We start from the raw sequence: 21,093 nt of genomic DNA, 5'->3' as shown, positions 1-21,093 counted from the left end.
TTTTCCAGCATCTGCAGTTCTTTCTCAAACACAGTAACGGAGGGGCAACTTTTACCCACGCAGGGCAGTGGGTATTTGGTACGAGCTGCCAGAGGGGGCTCTTGAGACGGGTACAATGACAGAATGTAGCCAAACTTGGGCAAATGGGACATCATGGTCAACATGGGTTGAAGGGCCCCCATAGAGGATGGTGGGCTTACGGGACTGGTTTAGATGGGGGACATCTTGGTCGGCGCTGGGCAAGTTGGGCTGAAGGTCCTGTTGTCGAGCTGCATGACCCAACACGAGGGGGGAAATATTTCCCACAGACGGACTAGGCCCCCTCGCTCCGCGCGGGCAAGTTGAGGCCCGTCTCCGCGCATCGTCGACCGAGGCTCGACAAACGTCGCAAATAAACCAGAATTGAGAACGCTTCTTTCAAAAAATACATTTAATTTATAATAAGCTGCCGACAATAACAATCTGTTAAATGGCAGTGGCCACTGACCTAGAGGCTGCACTGTGGTGGGGAGTAGACGCCGAGCTTTCTCTGGGGCGTGCTAGAGGCCGGGGGGGTGTGTGTGTATGTGTGTGTGTGCACGCCGGGTATACAGACTCCCGGTGCCACCCACTCCCAGCCACACCGGACCGAAGCACGCAATACTCGGAAGGCAACGGCCCGGAATAGATAAAAACGCACACCGTATCTCCCACTCTCTATCTCTCTGCGTCTTGAGCACCAAACTAAAACAAGCTGCTGTTGCTGTTGACACCACTGCGCTGGGACCCCCGGGAATGGGGGTCCCGGGAACAGCGGTAAATTGCACCGTAAAGGGCAGGGCTTCGAGGAGCCACTGCCTGTCGAGACGGCCCTCGCACCAAGTCATGCGGTGTGGGGACGGGAGGCTGGGCCGTGTCACCCCCTCTGCGCGGAGATACACCCACGCGGTGGGCGTTCCTGCCACGCTCTCATCAGTGGACGTCAAAAATCAGTGGGATCATTCACTCATTTTCTCCCTTCTTCCCCCCCCCCCCCCCCCCCCCCCAATCGTCTCCCAAAGACAGCAGTGACCCCCCCCCTCAAACACCACCCCCCCCCCCACCCCTCCTTTCCATGTAGAAAACTCAACTCTTGCCATGAACGGGGCTTGAGAGAGGGGGCGAAAGGAAGAGCCTAAAATGTCAGAGGCAGGACTCAGGTGCCTCTGTAGGTGGGGGAGGGTGCAGTGATGGGATCGGGGAACGATTAAAATCAGGAATGTGATCCAAAAAAATGATTAATAACATCAAAGGAGGGGGAGGGGAAGGGGGTGCTGCGGTTATAGGATTTGCACTAAGTAATTATAAATGAAGAGCGGGGGGGGGGGGGGGGGGGCTTGACGTGATGACACTCGGGCCACGACCAGGGGAGGCTCGGCCCTCCCTCTTCAAGGGGTGAGGGACGGACGGACAGGGGGGGGGGGGGGGGGGGGGGGGGGGGGGGGGGAAAGAACGCTGGCTTCTGCTACCCCCGTTCACCACAGTCGATCTCCTTTGCATCCCCCCCCCTCCCCCCAGGCCCAATCTCCCCATCCGGATTTCACACATCACATCCACTAATCAACCAAAAATGTGTATGTGCGTGTGTATATATATATATATATATATATTTATATTTATACATACGGAGAATTTATTAAATTCATTAGAGTCAGATAATGCTGCCGTTCAGAGGACTGCAGGTGGCCCAGATGTTGGGGGGATGGCAAATGTCCTGCGAGGATCAACCCCCCCCCTCCCCCCACCCGCTGATCACCCAAGGCCGGTAATCCCGCGCTCTTTGGGAGGGAGAGAGGGAGAGGGGGAGAGAGAGACAGAGGAAGAAAGAAGGAAAATAAACACAGAGACGCGCCGATACAGAGCTGAAGTGGATGTCGTTCCGCTTTTCGTCGATAAACCAGTGGGCTTGCCGGCAAGATGCCGGTCTGATGCAGTAATGCTTCGCCGCGGGAGTCCCAAAAGTGTCCCAACACTGCTCAGATAAAAGTCTTTTGAGTCTTTTCTTTTTAAAACGAAGGTAAAAGCCTTGCAGGTTCCACAAACAGTGCGCACCAAAATGGAAGAGGCAAGGGCACTCTTCAACCCCCCCTCACCGACTCCCAGCAGGTTCAATCTCGGCAATCATCGGCAAACTGAGCACAGCTTCCGACCTTCCATGTTCTGCGTGTGATGGTGTAGGAGGAGGGGGGGAGGGGGGGGGAGAGAAGATGGAGTAATCCTCACACGAGTGCATTCCCTCCCTCTTCTGCACCGCTCGACCACTTCTGACCCCCCGTTCCGCGCATCCTCACGCTCCCCTCCCCGCCTCGGGGAGGGAACCGGGAGGGTAGCGGCGCGAGGGGGGTGCAGAGCCCCGAGCGGTGGCTCCCTGGGGAGGGGACGGGGAAGTTGGTGGTGGAGAAGGCGACCAGATGGGATTCACCTGAGGAGATGCATGATGCTTGCTCCGGCGAGACCGACTCCTGCGATCCACATCAGCGCTTTTTTCGTGCACTCTTCGCTGTTGTTCTCCTGGAAGAACTTAGTGAAGCCGTCCTACAGGGAGGGGGTAAACAAGGCAGACCTTGAGACAGGAGAAAATCGTTCTCCACCCTTCTAAGACCGAATGGTGGCACAGACAGAGAACAGTACAGGCCCGTTTCAAGTCGGGGCCCTTCTTCAGTCCACAGACTGACCCATACTTTTTCTCCAGAGACCCACTGAGTTACTCCAGTACTTTGTATCCTTCTTTGGTATATAGCAGCATCTGCAGTTCATTTGCCATTACACAGATATCCTCCCTGCTCGAGGACCAGGGGGACAAAGGATTAAGGTGAAGGGGAAAAGATTTAATAGGAATCTGAGATAGACAAAAATGCTGGAGAAACTCAGCGGGTGAGGCAGCATCTATGGAGCGAAGGAAATAGGCGACATTTCGTGCCCGAAACGTCACCTATTTCCTTCGCTCCACAGATGCTGCCTCACCCGTTGAGTTTCTCCAGCATTTTTGTCTACCTTCAATTTTCCAGCATCTGCAGTTCCTTAAACATGGGAATCTGAGAGGTAACTTTTTCACACAAAGGGCAGTGAGTGTATGGAACAAGCTGCTGGAGGAGGTAGTTGAGGCTGGGACTATCCAAACGTTTAAGAAACAATGAGACAGGTAGATGGATAGGACTAGTGTAGTTGGCCGGTGTGGGCAAGTTGGGCCGAATGGGCCTGTTTCTGCACTGTAGCACTCTATGATGCAACACTGAACTCCAGTAGTGCCCTTGATGATAAACAGCAAATTGCGCCCAGCCCACATTGTCCCACCCCCTTACGGAAAACAGCCCTGAAAGTAAACAAGCGTCAGGCTGTTACTGGAATCCGTGGACGGTGAAGGGGGGGTGGGGGGTTATGCAGTTTCTGATATAACACACGTTTCATTAACACCAAAACCTAATTACTGTATTTTCAAAATGCGCTCTAATTTACGTACGTTTAAAATTCCGTTTAATTTATCTTTTTTTAATTTATGGACTGCTTTTCAAGAACATATCACCCCTGCATAAAATGCAATTTGTCTATAGAGGCTGTTCAGCCGGGGGGGGGGGGGGGGGGGGGGGGGGGGGGGGAAAGAAGGTCAGAGGTGCTGCCCTAACTGGGGCCCCGAGTTAGTTGGCACAAGGTGCTATACAAATTCAGGGAGTTCCTGTTCGCTGTGAGGGAGCAGCAGTCTTTATCGAAAGCTGCCAGCTGGCAATAAATATCTCCAGATCGCAAAGTGCTGGACTAACTTTGCGGGTCAGGAAGCAGCGCTGGAGAACATGGATGAGGGAAGTCTGAGGAAACGTCCCGACCAGAAACATCGCCAATCCATGTTCTCCGGAGATGCTGCCCGAGACGCTGAGTTACTCCAGCACTTTGTACCTACGCAATCAGAATTTTTTTTATCCCTTGGATCAAAGGCTAGAGGTAATAGCTTTAAGGCAAGAGTACAGGAGATGTGTCTTGCACTAAACTTTATTTGTGTTATTCCCTTCAACATGTATCTGTACACTGTGGATGGCTCAATTGTAATCATGTATTGACTTAGCCAGTCCCTCTGTACATGTGACAATAACTAAACTCAAACAGGGCTGTGGAGTCTTTCCAGGTGCGACAGAGGTTCACCTGAACCTCCTCCAACCTCATCTACTGCTCTACATTGGTGAGACCAAGCGTATGCTTGGCGATCGCATCGCCGAACACCTCCGCTCGGTTCACAATAACCAACCTGATCTCCCGGTGGCTCAGCACTTCAACTCCCCCTCCCATTCCGAATCCGACCTTTCTGTCCTCTGCCTCCCCCATGGCCAGAGTGAGGACCACCGTAAATTGGAGGAGCACCATCTCATATTTTGCAGTTTACACCCCAGCGGTATGAACAATGACTTCTCTAATTTCATGTAGTTCTTACTTTCTCCTCTGCTTCTCAGCTCTCCCTCAGCCCTCTGGCTCCGCCTCTTCCTTTCTTCTTCTCTCCCCCACCCTTGACACGAGTCTGAAGAAGGGTTTCGGCCCGAAACGTTGCCCATTTCCTTCGCTCCACAGATGCTGCCTCACCCGCTGAGTTTCTCCAGCACTTTTGTCTAGTACTAAACTCAAACTCTTGTTTCTTCAGCCGAGGGAAAGGGGAGAGGAAACAAGAGGGAAATGATGCACGGACTCTGGCTCCAAGACACTTTGCCCTCTGGATTCCTTGCGTAACAGGCTTTAAACAGTTGCACAACTCAAATGAATCAGCTCTTTCAATCACTAGCCCCACACAAGAGTACATTCCGAGCCACTGATGTGGCACCAGTTTCCTTCCACTGGGCAGGAGGATGATACACTGGTCGGCTCCTGTGCCCCCCACCCCCCCAACCCCAGCGCACGGGTTTCCTGGAATGACAGACACAGGAAGCCAATACTACAACCTTGCTCCACCAAATGGGTCAACAGGCCAGAAGATCACTTAGTCATTCATAGTTGTTGCGAGAAAAAAAACAGACGCAAGGCTGGATCTCCCCGGGAAGAGTTCAAACTCATTGCGTACATGTGGACACAATGAACCTTCATCAGAGAATTGAATATAGAAGTTGGGAAGTCATCTCACAGCTGCGCAAGACATTGGCGAGGCCAGATTTAGAGTATGGCGTTCAGTTTGGGTCACCGCGTTGTAGGCGAGATGCCGTCAAAGACGGAGAAGATTTATGCACCAGGACTCAAGCAACGGGGAGAGGTTGAGCAGGCTAGGACTTTATTCCTTGGAGTGCAGGAGGATGAGGGGTGATCTTATAGAGGTGCGCAAAATCAGGAGGGAGAATAAATCGGGTAAATGCATAAATCGGGTAATTTGCCCAGAATAAGGGAATCAAAAACCAGAGGACATAGGTTTAAGGCGAGGTTAGGAACTTGAGCTGCAACATTTTTTTTACACAAAGGGCGGTTGTGTAGGCAAAGAGCTGCATGCACAAACATGTAGTTGGACAGGTATGTGGATTAGAACAGTTTAGAGGGTTGTGGGCCAAGTGCAGGCAGGACTAGTGTAGTTTGGACACTTGTGGTCAGCCAGCTTCATAGTCCATAGCTCCCTGTGAGTGGCAACACAGGTGGACAGAGTGGTAAAGACAAATGTGCAGGAAGGAACTACTGGTTTAAACAGAACAACGAGATGGGACAGGTTTAAGGCAAGGGGAGGAAATATTTAACAGGCACCAACTTTTTCCACACAACGGGTGTTGGGCACAGTGGCGCAGCGGTAGAGTTGCGCCACATCTTACAATCGTCAGACCAAGTGGCTGCTTGGGTAGGGTTGGGAGTGGAATGCAGTGATCTGGTGACGCCACGTTAATTCCGGGATGGCGGGACTGTCATATGCTGAGAGAATGGAGCAGCTGGGCTTGTACACTCTGGAGTTTAGAAGGATGAGGGGGAATCTCATTGAAATGTATAAGATTGTTAAGGGCTTGGACACGCTAGAGGCAGGAAACATGTTCCCAATATTGGGGGAGTCCAGAACCAGGGGCCACAGTTTAGGAATAAGAAGTAAGCCATTTAGAACAGAGACGAGGAAACGCATCTCACAGAGAGTGGCGAGTCTGTGGAATTCTCTGCCTCAGAGGGCAGTGGAGGCAGGTTCTCTGGATGCTTTCAAGAGAGCTCGATAGGGCTCTTAAAAATAGCGGAGTCATGGGATATGGGGAGAAGGCAGGAACAGGGTACTGATTGGGGATGATCAGCCATGATCACATTGAATGGCGGTGCTGGCTCGAAGGGCCAAATGGCCTCTACTCCTGCACCTATTGTCTATTGTTATGCAGGCATTGAGCTGGCAGTCAAGTGGTGGGAGTGGGGTCATCCTTACCCAGCCACCGTGTGTCTCCAGCCACTCCCTCGTCTCCTTGGTAAGGTACTGCGTGATCTGCGTTGCCACCTCCTCCACGCAGTCCTCCGATCTCTGCTTCTTCAGGTGGGCAGCCAGCACCGCTCCGAAGGCGACCAGGCTGACCACGCGGCCCCAGTTCACCTCGCCGTCGCTGAACACCTCTGCTGCCACGCCAGAGATGGAGGCCAGGTTACAGCCGTTGGAGTTGTTCAGGCGGTTTATCATCCCTGGGGAACAGAAAGACAGAGTGAGAACTCGGTCACTAACGCAGCCCTGGCTCAGTCAATATGAAAGCTACAAAAGGCCAAGCCCTTTCCTGGGAACCGTTGTCCAACACACGTACCTCGCTAACTACAGCTTATGTATCAAGTATTCAGTTTGTATTTAAAATAGGTTAAAACAGACATAAAGTGCTGGAGTCATTCAGCTGGTCCCAGCTCCCCCATTTTAGTTATCCTAGTTAGATACAGCAGGAAAACAGGCCCTTCGGCTCGAGTCCACACCGACCAGCAACACCTGCATTCTCTCTACCCCCTCCCCCACCCCCACCCTAGTAGCTACCTAAAATAGGTTAAAACAGACAGACACAAAGTGCTGGAGTAATTCAGCTGGTCAGGCAGCATCTCTGGGGAACATGGATAAGTGACATTTCACGGTCAAAATAGGTCAGTTTAGGATGGAACTGCAGATGCTGGTTTACATCGGGTAGACAAAATGCTGGTGTAACACAGCAGGACATCACTGGAGAGAAGGAATGGGTGACGTTTCAGGTCGAGACCCTTCTTCAGGCTCAAGGCTAGTTTAGTTTAGCTGGGAGATACAGCGTAGAAACAGGCTTTTCAGCCCATCCTGTCCACGCCGACCAGTGATATGTAACTCCTGCATTCCCTCTCTTCAACCCCCTCCCCCATTTTTGTCGTCCTAGTTAGATACAGCAGGAAAAGAGCCCTTCGGCTCAAGTCCACACCGACCAACAACACCTGCATTCTCTCTACCCCCCCTCCCCCACCCTAGTCGTCCTGCTAGTTGCACTGTTCGTATGCCTGTATCCATTCTTGATTAGTACAGGTGTCAGAGGTTATGGGGAGAAGGCTGGAGAATGGGGTTAAGGAGAGATAGAACGGCCATGATTAAATGGCAGAGTAGGCTTGATGGGCCGAATGGCCTAATTCTACTCCTATTCCTTCCCTATTCTCTCTTCCCCAGCCAACAATGGGCTTCACCCTTCCTTGGTCATCAGTAGCGGGTCACAATTTGACCCGGCCTTTTCTAATCTCCAGTTTCCTCCCAACTCCCTTGACTTTCAGCCTGAAGAAGCGATCAGGTTCCAACACAAGTCGTCACCGATGCTTTCTCTCAAGAGATGCTGCCTGACCCACTGAGTTACTCCAGCACCGTGTGTCTCATCACCCAGACACTTGTTTCTATCCCGCACGTCTTTGCAGAGTGTGAGGAAACGGGAGCAGCCGGAGAAGACCCACACTGTGCATGGGTAGTGTGCGCAAACTCCACACAGACAGCACCTGTAGTCAGGATAGAATCTGGGTCCCTGGCGCTGTAAAGCAGCAACTCTACCGCTGCACCACTGTGACGCCCCAAAAGATAGATCAACATTTTTCAGATTAAAAACGCATTTCACGGAACACATGCTATGTCAAATATTTATAAAGTCTACATGCAGCGAGCATATAATGTCCAATTTTGGAGATGATGCAAAGGAGATATGCTGGAATGGTTCCAAAGACAAGGATTGTCAGCTATAAAGACAGATGTGCAAAACTCAAAGTGCAGGAGGTATATGGGGAGTAGATTAACAAGTGATTTTTTCCGGTTGAGATTCTCTTTATGCTGTCGGTGCGCATCTGGTTAGCAAACAGATTTTATACCATGCCTATCTCTTCCCCCTTCAGATGCTGCCTGACCTGCCGAGTTCCTCCAGCTGTATGTATTGTTTAAAATGTCGGCATCTGCAGTTCCTTGCGTCTCCATAGTGACTTGTAGGGGAAGTCAGAGGTTGTGCTCAAAATGAGGAATTTTATAGTGCAGGTAAAGAGGAACTGCTAGCCATCAGAGACAATAGCTCAAGTAAATGGTAAAAGAAGCACAACAGAGGATTATGTTTAAGAAGGAACTGCAGATGCTGGCAAATAAATGGTAGACAAAAACACTGGAGAAACTCAGCGGGTGAGGCAGCATCTATGGAGCGAAGGAAATAGGCAAAGTTTCGGATCGAGGCCCTTCTGAAGAAGGGCCTTGATCCGAAACTTTGCCTATTTCCTTCGCTCCATAGATGTTGCCTCACCCGCTGAGTTTCTCCAGCATTTCTGTCTACAACAGAGGATTATGTTTTTTACTCTGCAAGTTATGACATGAATAGACAAGAGGCTGCAGATACCGGAATCTCAAGAACTCAGCGAGTCAGGCAGCATCCGTGGAGGGAATGGACAAGCGATATTTTGGGACGGGATCTTTCTTCAGCCTCTGTAGAACGGATTGGGTACCCATTCAAGAAGCAGAGGCCATTCTGATGGGGGAACGGAGGTGTAAAGGGACTGGGCATTGATGGTAAAGATGGGAGGGGGGGGGGGGGGGGGGGGGGGGGGGGGGGGGGGGACAGGGCAAGGAATTGGAAGTTAGGAGAATTGTACGGTTCACTGTTTGAGGATCAAGTCAAGACGAGGAACTTGGGGAAGTCTGGCAGGTTCATAAGGGATTTTTCACAGAGAGGTGTGCCAAAAACTGTGAATTGGAAGAATTATTTTCTGTGAGATGGTACAGGTACGATGTGCCAAAGGGCATAACAATAATGTGGGAAGTGAAGTATGATGTTTGTGTTGACAACTCCCCAATTCTAAACTTGCACAACCACAGATAAAGAGCAATAAAACCACCAAATGGTATATGGTCTCCCACGCCCGTCAATGGAAGATCAAAGAGCAGGCACTGAAAGCTGTTGCCAACTGCCTGCAGAGCCCAAAGCCGCCTCGTTGGCAGAGTGCACAGTTGGTGAGTGCACTAGGTGTGTATTGATTAGATTAGATAGCAGCTGTAAACAAGCCTGGTTAGAATGTATTTACAAGGCAGAAAGATTTCCGCCCAGGAGTCTGTAAACTGTACAAGCTGTGATCCACCCAACCCTTCTATCCCAGTCATCCTGCCCCCCCCCCCCCCCTTTGTACACTCATGTCTCTCAGAGTCCCTCATTTGCCTCCCTCTGGCTTTACAAAACCGCAGGATTTGGAAGGAAGGCATTTGTTCAGGAGTGTGTTCATTGGTTTAAAATTGGCTCTTCATTGGTTTTTCCTCATCTCCATCACCCTCGTCTCCAATTCACCTCCAGCCTATGTCACTTACTCCACCACCTGCCAATCAACTGCCCTCCATCCCTCACCTCCATCCACCCATCACTTGCCACTTTTCATAACCAGAGACCTGCAGTTCCTTGCTGCTATCACTTGCCACAGGTTTTGTCCGTTGCCCTCCACAGATGCTGCCTGACGCACTGGGTCCTCCAACACAGTGGCCTGCACGAAGGGGCAGCAAACGCCAAATTATTCACCCGAGCCAAGGAAGAGCTGGATGAAGAAGCTGAGAAGAGGGGGAAATCGTACCAGGGCCAAGTGCTTGGAAAGTGTAGGGTGCCCAACCCAAGAGAAATAGTTTTGACTTTCAAAAGCACCTCAAGGCTTTGCACGTAACAAAACCTGGTGCTTTGGAACAAAGGACACCCTGGGGAGGTTTAATCAAGGTGAATAGGAAACATCCTTCAGGTAAACCAGGGTGGTGGAGGAGATATAGTTGAGAGTTAGGATTAAGGGGAAATTAAATATTTTGGCAGAGATCAGGGGATTTCTTGCCTGAGAGAGCGTGGGAGGCTCATTTAAAGACATCCCTGATGTTGGTGGGGGAGAGAAGCTCTGAGGCAAAGGGCTACAAGGCTGAGAGGCAGGAGGCTGGGTTTGGGCTGAGTTTTATGAATCAGAGAGAGAGCACAGGATAAGGGGGGGGAATGACTGGGGAAGTGCCCTGAACCAGGTATCTGATCACCAGCTAAAAACAGACATTCCAGCTACCTTGCGCAGCGGCAGAAATGACACCGCACCCTGCTCTTAAGAAACCACCCAGTCTAAGGGGAGGGGTGGGAGATAGAGAGCCCAAAGCCTGCTAAACAGGACTGACCAAACTAAATGGTATTTCCAGAACGCTGGGAGACTATTTATATTCAACCGCAGAGAGTTTATTTATACCAAGCCCAGAATTAATCTCACCCGTTAAACAAATGGAAAGGCAAAGAGCAGGCATTTAATTATTCATTTCCTTCCCCGTTCTCTGGTTACATACGGACACACATAAGTCAGAGGGGGTCGGGTGAGGGAGGCAGGACTAGTTTGAACCATCTGTTTCCTTAGAGCTGCCACGCCACGTATTGGGGTTAAGAAGCAGCCAGCTCACGCAGACTCACCTGGGTGGCAGGTGGCTCAGCAGGGGTGAGGTATTTTCGGTTTAGGGAGGGGCGATGATGTGACAGGGCACTCGTGGGAGTTACTGGAAAACTCTAGGCTGTTCTTGCAGGTGTCAGCAACATTACAAGTCCCTTACAAGGCAGATCCACCACCCAGCTCATTCGGGGGCTGGTGGTGTTTTTGAGTGAAACGCCCCAGAGGGCATTCTATTTGTGTTAGATTAAAGCACCAATCTAATTGTGTAGGAAAGAACTGCAGATGCTAGTACATACCGAAGATAGACGCAAAGTGCTGGAGTAAGTCAGCATCCAGTTCTCGAATCTAGCTGTTACTGTTTCAAGGAATAAGGAACTGCAGATGGCGGTTTACAATTAAAAAAAAGACAAAATGCTGGAGTAACGCAGCAGGTCAGGCAGCATCTCTGGAGAACATATATGGGTGTCGTTTTGAGCCAGGACCCTTCTTCAAACTGATTGTGGCGGTGGGGGGGGGGGTAAAGAAAGATGGAAGGAAGGAGGAACAGGACAAAGTCTGCTCAGTGATAGGTAGATACAAGTGAGGGCAGTTTTGATAGGGAGGTGGTCAGAAATGATTCAGTCTGAAGAAGGGTCCCGACCAGAAATGTCACCTATCCATGTCCGCCAGAGATGCTGCCCGACCCACTGCAGCACCTTGTGTCACTACTGCTTGTGGTCCCTAACAGTCTAAACACTACCCCACCTACTGAGACTTTCAAAAAGCAGTCCAAAAATATCCTGCACCTTATCTTCCATCCCATCACACACCGACACCCCTGCCCCCGCCCCCTTCAACAAATCCTCCAAAGCAGCAGCCACCTCCGAATACCTCAAGCTTAAAACTGAAACCCAATCTGAAACTCTACACCCCAACATAAATACAAGATAAAGTATTTGCATTAGGAGCTCATGGCTTGCCCCACCCTGCATTCAGTCATTCAGCCCTGCTGACTTCAATTACACCATTCTCTCTCCCTCTCTTTCACCACCCTCCCAAACCAAACATAAACAAACCTAGTTCACAACTCAGTAATCCCCCCAGGGTTGCAAGAGATGACAAGAGAAAAAGACAGGAGATCTCAGAGTGCTGTTAAGACTGTAGTTAGTGTGGGGTGTGTGGGCAGGAAGTTAGTCAACTCCTGGTGAGGACAGAAATTAAAAACAGATGCAAATTCAGAAAACAGTTTTAGCAGCCCCAAAATGGAATAATTGCTCAGCTGGAAGCTGTGTCTCAGGGAGGAGGGGGAGAGAAATGGGGGACGGGACTTTACCCTCTACCTAAACCAAGCAGCTGCTTCGATTTACTTATTGAAGGGGAGTGGGGAGACCATATGTGAGAGGCTATGGGTCTTCTGCGGGCTGTTATGAGAACAGGGAGGTTTGATGCCAATTCATCTTGGTACAGCTGCTCCTCTCCCACCGCCCCAAATCTCACAGCACCACCTGACCCCCTCCCCCTCCCATTCTGACACCCTGGATTTGCCCACAGTAACCATGGCAGCAACATTCCCCTGGAAGCAAAAAGATCAATACTTCACCAAATAGATTGCAGGCACCAGACTAAAATATGTCAGGAACAAAAATTAACAATGCCCGTATAGAGATACAGCATCAAAACAGGCCCTTCAGCCCATTGGATGCACACTGGCCATCAATCACCCATTTACACCAGTTCCGTGTTTATCCTACTTTCACATCCACTCCCTACACCCCAGGAGCAATTTTAGAGGGCCGATTAACCTTAGAAACCCCCCACGTCTTAGAGATATGGGAGGAAACCAGAGCACCGGGAGGGAACCCCCACCCAATGACAAAGAAAACATGCAAACTCCACATGGATGGCACAGCATGCTAGGTCACAATCGAACCTGGGTCTCTGGCGCTGTGAGGCAGCAGCTCGACCAGCCCCACCCATTGCCCAGTGCTATCCCCTGTATTATTCTGGCAGGGTTTTCAGGGGAAAGACCAACTCCAGTGACAAATTTAAACAAGACAGCTCACTGTTAGAGGTGTTGTCCTTCCATTAAACAAAGCCAGCTGCCCTTGGCTGACTAGAAATAATTCACTGAGAGCAGAGAGAGGAAGTCTGCCCCAACCATTACAGCAATGAACATTTAGACCTAGTTGCAAAATGTTTTTATTAATCTAATTTCCCCAGGAATGCAATCTGAAGATACATTTTATTGATGGAATGGAAGAAGTAGCATGGACTGGTCGAAACAAAAACAGTGGAAAGCCAGTTCAATATCTAGAAAAGGCCTGTGTTCATCTATTCCTTCCAGCTGTCCTTCCTCTCTTCCAGCTTTCTTTCCCCCCCTTGCAATCAGTCCTGACTCAAAACATCCATGTAGAAATAAAGAACTGCAGATGCTGGTTTAATCAAAGATACAGCACTGGAGTAACTCAGTGGGTCAGGCAACTCTCTGGAGAAAAAGGATGGGTGGTGTTTCAGATCTGGTCCCTTCTTCAGATTCACTTCAGTTCATTTAGCATGTACCGAAGTACAGTGAAGAGCTTTTTGTTGCATGCTATCCAGTCAGCTAATTGTGGGGGTGGGAAAGAAAGGTGGTAGAGAGGGGTCATGTCTGAAGGGTCCCGACCTGAAACGTCACCCGTCCTTTTTCTCCAGAGATGTTGCCTGACCCACTGAGTTACTCCAACACTGTCTCGTTTTTTTGTAAACCACCATCTACAGTTCCTTGCGTCTGCAAAGGCACCTCTTCAGCTGGCAGCTGTTAAGAGTAGTTGCAGTTTCCAAAACACAATAGGCATTTGCAGCCTTCATGGAGGAAGTTGCCACAAGAGACATCGCTTGCTTGCTTACAACTGGAGAGACAGCTTAAAGTGCATGTAACATTTTTCTCCCAGAATGGAAAAAAAAAAATTCCAGTCAACGCTTAGTGAATCCAGTGATTTTCTACGGCTTTTGAGAACAAAAAGCTCAGAAGAAACATCTGCAAATGGAAAATTATTACATTAATGTACTCAAGTGACACACAATTCCAAATTAATCCTTCCCCCTTCCCTCCCTTCTTGGCTGAAACAATCCCTCTGGACTGGGCAAACAAGCAGCAGTCAGCACCCACACCCAAACCACCAAAGGTTGCATTTTATTCACAAATGAAACATTACAAAAGAATGTGGGAAATCAGAACTTATAATTTTTTTGCAGAAGTCAGCATCTGGAATAAAAGTTTCAAAGGCTGACTGACCTCGCCTCTCGACAGCTCTGTTCAAACGTGTCACCAAAATATGCCAACTCCTCGCCAATCAGCGATTATCATAGACACAAAATGCTGGAGCAACTCAGCGGGACAGACAGCATCTCTGGATAGAAGAGAATGGGTGACGTTTCGGTCCGTCTTGACCCAAAATGCCACCCATTCCTTCTATCCAGAGATGCTGACTGGCCCGCTGAGTTGATCCAGCATTTTGTGTCTGTCTTGTGTGTAAACCAGCATCTGCATCACATACATAGTGATTAGCATTTATTCAACTTCACATCAAACAACAAAACATGCCCAATTGCCATGCATAATAAGACCTTAGCTGCAGAAATGGAGTTAGCAAGGCCAAGCATTCATTTATACAGTAAGGGAAATGCACAGAGGAAAATTAAACAAAACAAATTCACCACTTGAAAGTACACACAGCTGAAAAGGAATGAGAGGCAGTATCGGGAGAACCAAGACTGTGGAAAACACCAGCCCAGTGGGAAAGAGAATTGCCAAAGGTAAACAAAGCACGAGTCATGCAGGGAAAAGCCAGTAGCCAAAAGGAAAGATCCCAAGCAACTGAGGGGAAACACTAGCCAAGATGATGAAGTGAGTAGCTGCCAGGGGTAAGACCGCAAACAATGAGGGAAATCACTAGCCCAGGAAGGGAAGACCAGAGGGAAAGCACAGGCCAAGAAGATGAAGTTATTTGACAAAAGACCACCAAACAATAGGGCTGGGGGGAATAGAATGGAGAACAAGCCCATCAGATAGAATCTGTGGCCAAAAAGATCTCATTGGGAAAGCACTAGCCAAGATGGGGAAGTAGGTTGCCAAAAGAAAAACATCAAACACTAGAAGGGTAAACACTAGCAAAGTAGGGAGACCCAGTAGCCAAAGGCAAGATATCAAGAGAGGAAAAAACATTAGTCAAGATTGTCATATGCCCTGAAACAGAACAATTAAATTCTTATTTGCAGCAGCACAACTTATATGTAACCCCAAAACCCATAATATATTAAAAAAAAACTATATGTTTAAAAAACAGACAAATAGACAAGATATGCAAAGTCAAAAAATAGTGCCCTCAAGTCTATATAGTACAGAGCCTATTTGGAGAATGATTGTTAGGTCATTATTATCACCACTAGCCATGGGGATGTCAGTAGCCCAGGAGGAAGAGCCAGTAGCCAAATAGTAGGGTGCAAGTGAAAACATTGGTCAAAAAAATGGGGAAGTCAGTAGCCAAAAGAAAAACACAGAGGGGAAAACACTAGCTGAAGAGGGAGACACAACAGTCAAATGTAAGATGCCAGAGTGAAATCATTAGCCAAGAAGAGGAAGATAGTGGCCAATGGAAAAGACCCCAAACAATAAGAGGGGAAACACCAAGGATTAGTCAGTAGCCTAAATAAATATCTGAAATGATAGAGGGGGACGTACAGGGAGGGAGGGAGGGAGGAAAGAGATACTAGAGGGGAAAAACACTAGCCAAGAAGAGGAAGTCAACAGCTAAAAGAAGAAACCGAAATGACAGAGGGGAAAGCCCTAGCATGGGGGGGGGGGGGGGGGGCAAAAAGAAAGAGACTGGGGAGGCAAAAAAAAGACGGTGGTGGTGGGGGGGAAGTCAAAGCGTAATCAAAAGATTAAACCGATATAATAGAGGGGGATGCGCTAGCCGGGGGGGGATACAATAGAGAGGAAAACACTAGCCAAGAAGGGGGAAGTCAGTAGCCAAAAGAATACATCGATATAATAGAGGGGGAAGCTCTAACTCAGGATGAGGGGGGGATGGGGGGGATTCAATAGGAAGAAAAACACTAGCCAAGAAGGGGAAGTCAGTAGCCAAAATAATAAACGGAAGTAATAGAGGTAGTGCTAGCTCATGGGGGGGGGGGGGGGGGGGGGGGGATAATAGAGAGGAAAACACTGGCCAAGAACTGAAGAAGGGGAAGTCAGCAACTAAAAGAATAAATTGATTATAATTGAGGGGGAAAGCTCTAGCTCATGATAGAATAGGTAGAAAAACACTAGCCAAGAAGGGGAAGTCAGTAGCCAAAGGAATAACTCCCTCCCCCCTTCCTCCTTCTCCTCCCCTCTCCCCTCTCCTCCCCCCCCTCTCTCCTCTTTCCTTCTCCCCTCCTCCCCTCCTCCTCTCTTCCCCCCTCCTCTCTCACTGAAGTAATAGAGGAAGGGGGGGGGGGATATAATAGAGAGGAAAACACTGGCCAAGAACTGAAGAAGGTAGTTAGTAAATAAAAGAATAAATTGATTATAATAGAGGGGGAACCTCTAGCTCATGAGGGGAGAGATAGAATAGGTAGAAAAACACTAGCCAAGAAGGGGAAGTCAGTAGCCAAAGGAATAAACTGAAGTAATAGAGGAAGGGGGGGGGGGGGGGGGGGGGGGGGAATATAATAGAGAGGAAAACACTGGCCAAGAACTGAAGAAGGGAAGTCAGTAACTAAAAGAATAAATTGATTATAATAGAGGGGGAAGCTCTAGCTCATGATAGAATAGGTAGAAAAACACTAGCCAAGAAGGGGAAGTCAGTAGCCAAAGGAATAAACTGAAGTAATAGAGGAAGGGGGGGGGGGGGGGGGGGGGGGGGAGAGGAGGAAGGGGGGGGGGGGGGGGGGGAAGGAGGGGGGGGGGGGAGGGGGGGTGACCCCACCATTGAAGGCCGTTGTAGTGTTTCTCGATTAGTCGGTCGCCGATCCTCTGCATCGTCTCGATCGCCCTCCGCTGGTCCCCGTCCTTGTGCGGCGCCCAGGCCAGCCACCCTCGCCCCGTCACCTCGCCCGCTCCGCCGCAGTAGTTACGGATGTATCCTTCCACCAGCGACAGGGTGAGCCGGTACAGGTCGTCGGGGAACGACGTCGCCTCCATCTCCGTCTCCGTCTCCGTCTCGTCGGGCGTCTGAGGTAACGAGCCGCCCCGCACCGTCCAGGGTGATGTTGATGAGGTGGACGAGGCCGCCGCTCCTCCTTCTCTTCCTCCCCGGGCAGGTCCCTGGCTGAATAATTGGTTCTGCAGCTGCAGCATGGTGCTGGTCGAGCTGCGGTTCAGAGCCATTAAGGACATGTCCATTTCGTCGAATGCTTCAAAATGGCTGCCGCGGAAAAAACCGTCTCCTTCTACTTCACCCCCGCCCTGCGACGCGCCCCGCCCCTCGGATGGGCTGGCCAATCAGGGCTGGGGATGTGGGCGGGCCTGCGGAAATCACCCGCCCATAGGTCAACGTTCACGTCCATCAGACAGGGGCGGGACATCACCCCGCCAATCGTACCTGTACTGCCCACCCGCTCATAGGTCAAACCACAAGTCACTCAGATGAAGGCGGGGGGCGGGGGCAGGCAACCTCTCCGTCAATCACCGGACGAAACGATCCCGCCCACTTTTTTTACGTCAACGAGGGGGGCGGGTCTTCGTTACGTCAATCGGGGCAGAGATAATGGGCGGGATCCTCTCATAGGTTAGATCGCACGTCAATCAAAGGGGGCGGGCCCATCGGGGTGGAATCAGTGAGCTGGATTATGGTCGCCCATTGGTCGAATTGAGCGTCAATTAGATGAGTGCTGCCTGCCTCTCCTCCAATCAAGGCAGAGGGAATGGGCGGGACATGTGGACAAAGGTGAGTCCCTTGAAGACAGGGACAGGTGAGTTGGGGACCAAGGATTCAAGATCTGAGGAAGGAACAGGACTAGAATCAGGCCATTCGGCCCATCAAGTGTATTCAAGATTTAAGAGAGCCTATTGTCATGTGCCCCAGATGTGTTCTATATTCATGCCTACTATATTCTGTTGTGCTGATGCAAAGCAATGAAGTGCAGGGGGAAAAGTGCAGGGTAGATTGGAAGATCTGAAGGGTTCAAGAGAGTTTATTGTCATGTGTCCCAGATAGGACAATGAAATTCTTGTTTTGCTTCAGCACAACAGAATATAGTAGGCATGAATACAGAACAGATCAGTGTGTCCATATACCATTGTATAAATATATACACACATCAATAAATAAAACAGATAAAGTGCAAATAGACAGATAATGGGCTATTAATGTTCAGAGTTTTGTTTGAGTTGAGCTCAATAGCCTGATGGCTGTGGGGAAGTAGCTATTCCTGAACCTGGACGTTGCAGTCTTCAGGCTCCTGTACCTTCTACCTGAAAATGAGTGTGTGGCCAGGATGGTGTGGGTCCTTAATGATGCTGCCAGCCTTTTTGAGGCAGCGACTGCGATAGATCCCCTCAATGGTAGGGAGGTCAGAGCCGATGATGGACTGGGCAGTGTTTAATACTGTTTGTAGTCTTTTCCGCTCCTGGGCGCTCAAGTTGCCGAACCAAGCCATGATGCAACCGGTCAGCATGCACCTGTAGAAATGGCAGGCTCAGGTATTTTTTCGTTCTGTCTTCACTAATGAAGACACAAGTAATCTCCCAGGTGCTCTAGGGGACAGAGGACCCAGGGTGATGGAGGAACTGAAGGAAATTCACATTAGTCAGGAAATGGTGTTGAGTAGGCTGATGGGACTAAAGGCTGATAAATCCCCAGGGCCTGATGGTCTGCATGCCAGGGTACTCAAGGAAGTGGCTCTAGAAATTGTGGACGCATCTGCGACCATTTTGCACTGGGCCTCACTCTGACAGTGGAGGAGGCCCAGGACAGAAAGGTCAGTGTGGGAATGGGAGGGGGAGTTGAAGTGTTGGGCAAGTTCAAATTCGCGTTTGTTGTCACTTAACCAACTAAGGTACAGTGATATTTGAGTTACCATACAGCCATAGTAAGTGAAAAGCCACAAGACACACGGCCACATGAAATAAAATTTAACATAAACATCCACCACAGTGGAATCCGCATTCCTCACTGTGATGGAAAGCAATAAAGTCCAGTCATCTTCTAAGGCCACCTGGGTCAAGACGAGATGGAGAGACCAGTGGAAGTCACCGGAACCATCTAGGCTACACCAGTACATCAATGACCCCATGGACGTCCCTGGCCAGGACCTGCCCCGAAAGCAGTGGACAACCCTCAACCACTTGAGGACAGGCATCGGACGCTATGGAGTAACGATGAAGAGATGGGGCATCGTGGACAGCAAGCGCTTCCTGCGAGTGTGGGGACCCAACACAGACAGTGGAGCACACATCGTCACCAGTTGCCCCACAGCATGGAGCTCCCGAGTCAGCCTCTTGGAGACTGCGGCTTCATGGTGTTAAAGTCCACAGGCCCTTTCACTGGCGAAGGATCGCCCTCTCCTCCACGTTAAAGTCCACGCCGCCCCCCCCCCCTCCCCCAGCGGCTTGAAGCTCCAGGCCGGTCTCCAGGAAAGGCCGCATCACTCCACGTTGTTAGACTCGGCTTGTACTCGCTAGAATTTAGAAGATTGAGGGGGGCTCTTATAGAAACTTACAACATTCTTAAGTGGTTGGACAGGCTAGATGCAGGAAGATTGTTCCCGATGTTGGGGAAGAGCCTGTTTCCACACTAAATGGCTCCAAGAAAGGGAGTACAGAGAAGGTTCACCAGACTGATTCCTGGGATGTCAGGACTTTCATATGAAGAAAGACTGGATAGACCCGGCTTGTACTCACTGGAATTTAGGAGATTAAGGGGGGGATCTTATAGAAACTACAATTTATACAAAATTCTTAAGTGGTTGGACAGGCTAGATGCAAGAAGATTGTTCCCCATGTTGGGGAAGTCCAGAACTAGGGGGGTCACAGTTTAAGGATAAGAGGGAAGTCTTTTAGGACCGAGATGAGAAAATCATTTTTCACACAGAGAGTGGTGAATCTGTGGAATTCTCTGCCACAAAAGGTAGTTGAGGCCACACAGTTCATTGGCTATATTTAAGAGGGAGTTAGATGTGGCCCTTGTGGCTAAAGGGATCAGGGGGGTATGGAGAGAAGGCAGGGATGGGATACTGAGTTGGATGATCAGCCATGATCATATCGAATGGCGAATGGTGCAGCCTCGAAAGGCCGAATGGCCTACTCCTGCACCTATTTTCTATGTTTCTATGTTGGGGGGGGTGGGAAGCGACGTGGAAAAAATCATATCTCCATCGACGTGCGGGAGGGGGGAGGAATCCCCCAATTCCCCCCCTCCCATAGAAACATAGAAATTAGGTGCAGGAGTAGGCCATTCGGCCCTTCGAGCCTGCACCGCCATTCAATATGATCATGGCTGATCATCCAACTCAGTATCCCGTACCTGCCTTCTCTCCATACCCCCTGATCCCCTTAGCCACAAGGGCCACATCTAACTCCCTCTTAAATATAGCCAATGAACTGGCCTCAACTACCCTCTGTGGCAGAGAGTTCCAGAGATTCACCACTCTCTGTGTGAAAAAAGTTCTTCTCATCTCGGTTTTAGAGGATTTCCCCTTTATCCTTAAGCTGTGACCCCTTGTCCTGGACTTCCCTAACATCGGGAACAATCTTCCTGCATCTAGCCTGTCCAACCCCTTAAGAATTTTGTAAGTTTCTATAAGATCCCCTCTCAATCTTCTAAATTCTAGAGAGTATAAACCAAGTCTATCCAGTCTTTCTTCATAAGACAGTCCTGACATCCCAGGAATCAGTCTGGTGAACCGTCTCTGCACTCCCTCTATGGCAATAATGTCCTTCCTCAGATTTGGAGACCAAAACTGTACGCAATACTCCAGGTGTGGTCTCACCAAGACCCTGTACAACTGCAGTAGAACCTCTCTGCTCCTATACTCAAATCCTTTTGCAATGAAAGCTAACATACCATTCCGCACCCCAATGTAAAACAAACTAAATCATATTTTTAAAACATACTTAAAATGATAAAAACAGAGAGGGGACACACAGGCTGTTGGCGAGGCGGTCACAGGATGGAAGGCTAAACTAAACTAAACTAATCTAAGCTAAACTATTCAATCTTATTTCTTCTCCACTGGCAACAGTCCGTGGCGTTGTATATTGTCACTCGCTCGCCAGCCATTTACACAATTCAGCAAATAATAAGTAATAACAAATAAATGTGT

General features: G+C 49.6%; 1 protein-coding gene across 1 annotated transcript; it reads right to left on the bottom strand.

The window, feature by feature from the left end:
• Positions 1–1,064: 1,064 nt before the first annotated feature.
• LOC129694983 (induced myeloid leukemia cell differentiation protein Mcl-1 homolog) lies at positions 1,065–16,785 on the bottom strand. The gene is made up of 3 exons (XM_055631721.1): positions 16,758–16,785; positions 6,368–6,615; positions 1,065–2,553 (listed from the first exon to the last, which is right to left on the bottom strand). Exons 2-3 carry the CDS (start codon positions 6,611–6,613, stop codon positions 2,437–2,439), a joined length of 363 nt encoding a protein of 120 aa, XP_055487696.1. The 5' UTR covers positions 6,614–6,615; positions 16,758–16,785; the 3' UTR covers positions 1,065–2,436.
• Between the last annotated feature and the right edge of the window lie 4,308 nt (positions 16,786–21,093).

The sequence above is a fragment of the Leucoraja erinacea genome, unplaced genomic scaffold (genome assembly GCF_028641065.1).
Source record: "Leucoraja erinacea ecotype New England unplaced genomic scaffold, Leri_hhj_1 Leri_884S, whole genome shotgun sequence".
Lineage (NCBI taxonomy): Eukaryota > Metazoa > Chordata > Chondrichthyes > Rajiformes > Rajidae > Leucoraja > Leucoraja erinaceus.
This window is presented reverse-complemented; position numbering and strand designations above follow the sequence as displayed.